At 34.5% G+C, this 8,044-nt stretch overlaps 1 protein-coding gene across 2 annotated transcripts; it reads right to left on the bottom strand.

The window, feature by feature from the left end:
• Positions 1-499: 499 nt before the first annotated feature.
• LOC125853779 (uncharacterized) lies at positions 500-6,320 on the bottom strand. Of its 2 annotated transcripts, none has more exons than XM_049533528.1 (4): positions 6,196-6,320; positions 4,824-5,007; positions 3,635-4,456; positions 500-2,889 (listed from the first exon to the last, which is right to left on the bottom strand). In XM_049533528.1, the coding sequence occupies exons 2-4, from the start codon at positions 4,824-4,826 to the stop codon at positions 1,120-1,122; spliced, it is 2,595 nt and encodes an 864-aa protein (XP_049389485.1). In that variant the 5' UTR covers positions 4,827-5,007; positions 6,196-6,320; the 3' UTR covers positions 500-1,119. The 2 variants fall into 2 exon arrangements, with proteins under 2 accessions (XP_049389485.1, XP_049389486.1); XM_049533529.1 differs by lacking the exon at positions 6,196-6,320 and adding an exon at positions 5,569-6,083.
• Positions 6,321-8,044: the final 1,724 nt, after the last annotated feature.

Raw genomic sequence — 8,044 nt, 5'->3', positions numbered from 1 at the left:
AATAATTTTGGAAAACATTTTCTAAAAAAAGAAGAAGAAAAGTTCCTTAAAAATGAAGAAAGTGAATTCCCTATAGTGATAGTAGAAACAACAAATTCCACAATGGCGTTTCACATTGATTGTATCCTCCTCCCCCACCCTCCAACACACCTTATCTTTCCTTACCCTCTTAGCCCTATTCCCACCACCCCACACCCTCACCTCTCATAATATTTATTCTAGATTATATACAAATGCATTTACGATAATATTTTTTCTTACGCACCAAACACAAAGATAATAAGTAAAAGCTCAACTAAAACATTTTCAAATAAACTATTTTCCATGAAAATCATTTTCCTTTCGCAGTACACATCCTAAAACGAAAATATACATGATAAAGTCCAAAAGTGTAGTTCATATGAGATAGTATTTGCCTTTTTCTTTTCTACATCTTATTAATGTGCATACCAACTAATTTTTTTTTTAAAAAAATTATGGATGAAGAAACTACAGAATCCAAAAGAAAACTCGAAATTTCAAAGCATCTCATAATGTAACTTGTTGGAAATGGATAGTAGTAAAGCACTCGCTATACTAACAAACCAAGCCCCTTGTACACACTACAGTTTACAAAGAGGTGCTATGCTACTCTTTTCAACTAGTCTTAAGTAAAGTTTATTACTAAAAAGTTGGGAATAACAGAACTGGAAATATGGAGGGNGGGGGGGAGGGGGAGGGGGAGGAGGAAGCGGGAGGCGGGAACGGGGGGTTCTAATGGCCTATGGACTGAATATAAGATATCTACAGTATCTCAACTTAAGAGACAACACTAACCACATGATCACTAGTTCGAAAACAACGGTTTTGCTGAGAATAATCTTTGCTCCTTCCTGCAACTGCAATCAAATGAATGAAAAACCTCTTCTTTTGAATCTGAACAACAATATTTCTCTCCCTTGTGCTATTATTCAGTATCCACAATTCCTCGGCCGCATGTACATTTTTTACTGGTGACTTTTTTTTTTTTTAATCTATTACTGGTGAAATCCTGCATTTCAGGGACTGTAAACAGACATTAGAGAGAGCACAGATATGAGTAACAAGACATTGAAGCAGTTGTTAAATCATCTTGCCTATTTATGGACCTGCTGCGACCGTCACCCCACTCTCCCCAGGTGGATGCTGATTTTTTCCAAACATGTTGTTATCACCCCCCGTAGACACATCACCTTTATCTTCTTCCATTTGAGTAACCGCTGTGCTATTGCTAAAGTCAGTAACCCTCATACCACCAGAAGTTTGTCGCGAACTCCTGGATGTTAACTTCCTTTTTGAACCCCCTTCTCTACTCTTTGGCCGTGTATTCACAGTCAAGAAACCATTTGCCACAGCTTCAATTACTCTTGTGGTTGGAGGCCTACTTCTAGTGCTATGCCTACGTGAGTTCAAGCTAGGTTGCTGCTGTTCCATACTAGCACTATTTGTCACTGTCTTCAACTCACCAGAAACATCATCAGTACTCTTCATGGTACCACTTTGGTCTTCTGTCAATGCTGGCACCAGAATTTCATATTCTGAATCAGGGGGGACTTGAGGTTCATTGAGGTCAATCATTGTCCTAGTTTTAGGTTCTGCATCAGGAAGCTTCAAGACATGACCATCAGGAGAAGCACATTCGGCACTTTGAGAAGGACTGCTCTTTGATGAGTTGCTTGATGACACCTTATCCTCAGACAAAGCTATCGGAATGCTGTTCGGCGATAGGTCATTGCTGCTAGAGGTGTGGCGCATCTCTTGTTCCGTTACTGGAACCATATCACTTCCACGGCTACAAGCCGTTAGTCTCCTACGCCGCTTGGCAATGGGAGCTGCAAAGTCCGCATTGTTTTCTTTCAATCTCTTAAGCGAGTGAGATTTTACCCCTTTTCTTGGCTGCTTGTCTTCACAAATGTTTTTTGTTTTCTTCAAATCATTCACTGGTACAGTAGAAGAAGCAGGATCAGATATAGGAATGTCCTCATTTGAAGCTTCTTGAAACTTCTGGCTTGAAACACTGATTTTGTAACCTTTCCCATCAGAATGCATTTCTCCATTGGAGATAATCCTCGACGAATTATTATGATTCGCCTCTGCTTCATTAACCACAGAAGTACCAACAGAGTCTGATTCATCAGTACACTCCTCTTCATTCTCTTCAGCTTTGTTTCCAGAAGACAATCTGTTTGAGATATCCACTGGAAGACTTGTCAACCCTCTCAATTTAAAGGGTTTACCATCAGAGAGGCTTGTATCTACAACTGTAAACTTCATAACATCTGTATATCGATTAGGAGTTCTAGGTTGAAGATAACAAGGGCGTTGTCTTGTTGGAAGATCATCTTGTTCTAACTTTGTTTCATCTGTTTCACCTTCAGCCTTAAACTCTAGAAGAGTAGGATCTGCAGCAACTTTACCCAAGACATCTCTAAAAGAATCGAAATAGTGGTTCCCTTTGACTAATCTCCTAGAGAACTTTTTAATACCAGGCATCAGAAAAACCAAATCATTCTTGGGATTAGCAGCATAATTCAAGTGTTTAGGCTTCTCTGAGAGCCAACCTGTTGCTAATAGACGGGGCCAAACAGCTTCCCAGAATAGATCAGAGGATCGAGCTTTACTAAGTCGGTAATCTCCAGTTAGAAACTTAATCACTTCTTCAGTTGTAAGAGAGGAGCACGCTTTGCCAACTGGAACTTCTGAGCGTACAGCATGATTGGACCTTGAAGGTTCCAAGGTCATGCAGGTAAGATCATATTTACCTTTGCCAATGCCAACTGCTTCAATGAGCTTGTTTACCCCAATCATAGCCTTTAAAGAGAAGACATACTCTTCCAACAATATCTTTCCTTCCCCAAATGCCTTAGAGACCTGTCAAGCAATCAGATTAATTACAGTATTGTAAGATATAACAATGACAAGCAGAAAGTGTGCACTGCATGAATACCAAATTAGAAATGAAAATTAACCTACTAAAGTGTGTTACAAACACTGAAAAGCCCAAAAACTTGCCATGGATGTTACTCTTATACTCATCACTAACTATACAACCTCTTAACTAAAGCCTATCCACATAATCAGACAGAGAGATAATTTGCAATTTGCAGACCTTTATGGTATGAGGTTTCAAGTTTAAGCTCAAACAAAATCCATCCTTGTTATACTTTACACTATGAGCAGTTCATATACATGTTCAGTCGATCAAGAAATCTCTAGTTATTACTCAGAAGAGCAACACTTACTCTTTTCCCTGCATCTACAATAAATTTTTAGAATAATGCACATTTAGTCCAGATAACTAGAACTCTCTACATACAAAGCTATCAGCTTGCTGATGATAGGATCATCATAGCTTTTCATAGGACCAGGGAATTTCAAAAATTATAAAACCTAAAGTACCAATGTTGGATAATAAATAAATAACTAACACATACCTTGGAATGCAAATATTCTAGAAAATATTAAGCATCTAAATCAACTAGACTGATGAACAACCCAGAAAATGTTAAAAAGCCAGTGATAAATCAAAATGACATCTATCAGGCAGAATTACTTAGCAGGGGGTACACAAACATGAGAAAACACTGGGTATGGTGTATATAGCTTGTCTGAATACCTCTGTTAAAGCCTTTTGGTTTTCTTCTGAAATGCAGGGAAGTAGACGAGACATCAGCTCCTGTTGCCTTGATCCAGTGAACATCTTTTGTCCACACACACTCCTTCTGCTTCTCACTTTTCGACATTCTGACCATCTACGGTACTCAGGGGATCCATAAAAATCCCCATAATAAAATGACAAGATGTCACCAGTCCTTTTAGTTTCAACAAACCTCTTAACATGAACAAAATTCTTCTCAAAGATGTACAGACCAAGAACTAAACTTGCCTTTTCAGTATCAGTCCAAAAACCTAGGACACTGCCAGGGACTAAACAATATCGCAGGCCTCTTATTTCCTGTAGTTTGTTTTCAGAAGATAGATTTGATGATTCTCCTAGTGTCACCTTACTCTGCAAGATCATTTCTGATGGCTCTATTTTTACTGTGATATTGTCCGTTTCTGAATGCATGTTGGTTAATCTGGTACTTTCAGGTTCTGAGGGTGCACTATCATTGGCTGCATTTATTGAATCAACCAGATCTTCCAACTTCTCATTTTTCATGCTTCCAACTTCCTGATTGACCCACACTAGTGGTATGGGTAATCCCACCATGAAATCCCAGGAAATATCAGCTCTGGTCTCCTGATCAGCTAGCATTTTAGTAAATGAAGTGCAGTCGCCCTGCAGAGGTGGAATTTCAACCTGATACTGGTTCCCAATTCGAGGAGGTATCTCTGGCTCTCCAACCACACCACTCATATCAGCAGACTCAAAAGAAAGCGACTGATCTGCAGACACATCATCCGTGTGATGTCCATTCACTTCAAATGAATCCATCTGCAAAAGAAAGTGATCCTCTGTCATGAGATACAACTATAAAAGCAAAAGATAACTCTTGTGAACAGATTAAGTCCAAAGGTTTCTGATGGGATGGAATCAATAATCTACTCACAATATAATGCTAAGATAACCAACGGAACAATAGAATGCTCGAATTAGTTCTTCTAAGCGTGAAAAGCAAATATGCTGAAGCGGTTAACTTAGTAGGGGCCCAAAAAAAAAGTAGACAGATTCTGAATCTGTCTTGTTGCTTGTACAAAATGTACCCTTTGAGTAAAGCACTCAGATAGTTCAATTTAATATTGCTTGTAACAGTTAGAGTGGCGTGTAAAACAAAAGGGACTTTCAAAAAAAAACTACTCACCATAGATTGCAATGGAACACCAACACTTCACTAAGTATTATTTACTGAGCAGAGTCCTTCAAGAATTCCTTACACAAATATGCAAAGAGGTACCTAATTCATAAAATCAATGAGTTTGACTGTCATCTTTCTTCTTCATAGTTTTCTGTTCACATTCTGCTGCCCCTATCCGTCAATGTATTGCCTAAACATCCAGATAGATTGAAGTATAAGTATAGACCTACCTAAATTGATATAATGTTGATGAATAATCAAGTAACATTCCATTTAAAGAAGGCAGAGGCAAGTCTAATAACCAAATGCAAGATAACTTAAAGAATGCTGTTTAAAAGGAAAAAACCAGAATCATCGAAATCATCGAAACCAGAACCAATGGATCCAGTCATAAATCATCAAAACTAGAACCGATGGATTCAGTCATAAAGCATCAAAACCAAAACCAAGGGATTCATTCATGAATCATCGAAACCAGAACCAATGAATTCAATCATAAATCATCGGAATCATCGAAACCAAAACCAAGGGATTCCTTCATAGCTCATCGAAACCAGAACCAATGAATTCAGTCATAAATCATCGAAATCATCGAAACCAAAACCAAGGGATTCATTCATAACACATAGAAAACTTGTGCATTTGAATTAATATCCAAAAAATAAAAACACGAACACCGCACGGCAGAACTCAATTTTTCATATAAATTACACCAACAGTAAAAGAATTCTTTCAAAAGAAAAACACATACATAATCAGAAGAAATGAAAGATGTACAGAGTGATATGACTTGTAACATCAAACCCCAGATCCCATTTTTGAACAAAAATCAACTCTAATATTAGTAAGACACAAACACTAACCGTTTGCCATTAATCCTCAACACAACAAACCCCAAATTTCAAAACAGAAGAAAACAAACAAGCATTCTTATCAAAACCGTAACTGAGAGAAAGAAACTAAAACAAAAAGACAATGTAGAAAAAGCAAGAATCTTTATCAAGTCACACAACAAGAACTTACAAAAACATTCCCAATGGTGATCCTTAATAAAATCAAAACACCATAAACATAACAAAAGTCGAAAACTTGGACAAACCCCACATCCCAAATCTTGTTTAACAAGCAAAACAAGACATCTAAACACCCAGAAAACCATACCCATCCATAACACATAAACAAGTGAGCAAAATAAACCAAAAAAGGAACGTGTAAGATAAAATGGGTCTACCAGTTATAGATGTAAAACAAATAAAACGTGAACATAAAAAACAAGAAAACTATTTAAAAGAAAAAAAAACATACAAACATATTCAAGAACATGATGTGTTAACATGTATATAACATATAAAGAACCTTCAAAGGTGAAGTTTTTTACCTATAGAGTATGCTTCATGGAGTTGGGGGTGGGTTGAATTCGAAGAAAGAGAGGGGCAAAATAGAGGAAAAATGTGAGACTATTTTTTTTTCTCTTTTTGCTGCATAGAGAGAAAAATAAAGGGGGGTGGGGTTTAGACAAGGGGGCCTTTGATGGCTTAAAAATAATATACTTCTACTACTGACGGGGTTTGGTCCATTTAAAGAAAAAATAGATGATAAAACCAACGCGCTGTTTAAAAAGGTTGTACGTACTCGAGACTTTTATATGACACCTAATAAATTTATACATAATTTAGTTGAAATATATATCATTAAAGAAATGATTTTTAAATTATTATTTTTTTGGTTTGGAAGAAATTATTTTATAGTATTAGTTTTAATTAATAGGAGGAAAAGGAATGTTTGAATTTCCCCTTTTTTACTTATATAAATACCTTAATTTTTATCATTTATTGTATTTTGAATTTATTTATATCCTTATTAGCAAATTATTTACTAATATTTACTCTTAATTTTGTCGAAGTTTAAAATATCAACTAGATACATTGTACGCATTAAAATCGCGTAAAATATTTAGATTTCTTAAATCTATTTTTGACTACTGGTTTGAAATTATTTTATGTTATATAGATCGGTCAACATTTATGTTAAGAGTTCTGTTACCGTCAAAAAAGAATACAAATTAATTTATTCACAAGGCAATACAATAATAAATAACGATTCCAAAGTATAAAAAAGAATATAACTAAAATATTTGGTATAGTAAAAGAGTATATTGACTCTTTTCATGAAAAAGAATTGTTCTTTAAAAATAACCTTAATGAAAAAGTACATTTATTGAATGGAGTAAAATCAAAGTGGAATTCTTTGACAAATATTTAAAGTTAATATCATTTTTTATTTAGACATCTAAACAAAGACTTATAGCACTTAAAAATTTGCAGTACAGATCTATTGTGCAATTTTGAAATTTTTTGCATACTTGACAAATTATTTATTTTTTACATGAAAGAAGCATGTGAAGAGTCTAAAACAATAATTTTTTATTTTTTTATTTAGCAAATTGTTTAATATTTACTCTTAATTTTGGCGGAGTTTAAAATAATTATTTTCTGTTATATACACAATCAAAATCTATATTAGAGCTTCGTTACTATCAAAGAAAAAAACAAAATAATTTACTCACAAGTCGCGACAATAATAAATAATAATCCCAAAGTATAAAAAAAATATAACTAAAATATTTGGTATAGTATAAGAGTATATTGACTCTTTTCCTCAAAATTAGTTGTTCTTTTTTTTTCCTGCTTTCAAGTTTCTCACTTAATTTTCACTTGAATTTTCATATAATAGTGATAATTTAATAATTTTATTTGTAAATTTTTTCTTATCAAATAATTAGAAAAGAAAAAGATAACCTTAATGGGAAAGTACATTTATTGTATGGAGTACAATCAAGGCGGAATTCACTGACAAATATTTAAAGTTGACACCATTTTTTATTTAAATACTTATACTAAGACTTGTAGCACTTGAAAATTTATAGTAAGGATCGACTGTATCATTTTGAAAATTTTTGCATACTTAACAAATTATTTATTTTTACACGAAAGAAGCACCTGAAGAGCCTAAAACAACAATTTTTTATTTTTTATTTAACAAATTGTTTAGTATTTACTCTTAATTTTTGGCGGAGTTTGAAATATGGACTAGATACATTATACACATAAAACTCACGTAAAATATTTAGATTTCTTAAATCTATTTTTGACTATTGATTTGAAATTGCTTTTTGTTATATACAATGGTCACGCTTATATTAGAGCTCCGTTACCATCAAAGAACAA

This window comes from Solanum stenotomum, chromosome 1 (genome assembly GCF_019186545.1).
Source record: "Solanum stenotomum isolate F172 chromosome 1, ASM1918654v1, whole genome shotgun sequence".
Lineage (NCBI taxonomy): Eukaryota > Viridiplantae > Streptophyta > Magnoliopsida > Solanales > Solanaceae > Solanum > Solanum stenotomum.
The sequence above is the reverse complement of the archived record's forward strand: the minus strand, read 5'-3'. Positions and strand labels throughout refer to the sequence as shown.

Coding starts and splice junctions, on each gene's coding strand:
- LOC125853779 (XM_049533528.1), bottom strand. Junction 2,890..3,634: donor ACCAAAAGGCTTTAACAGAG/GTATTCAGACAA, acceptor ATTGCTTGACAG/GTCTCTAAGGCATTTGGGGA.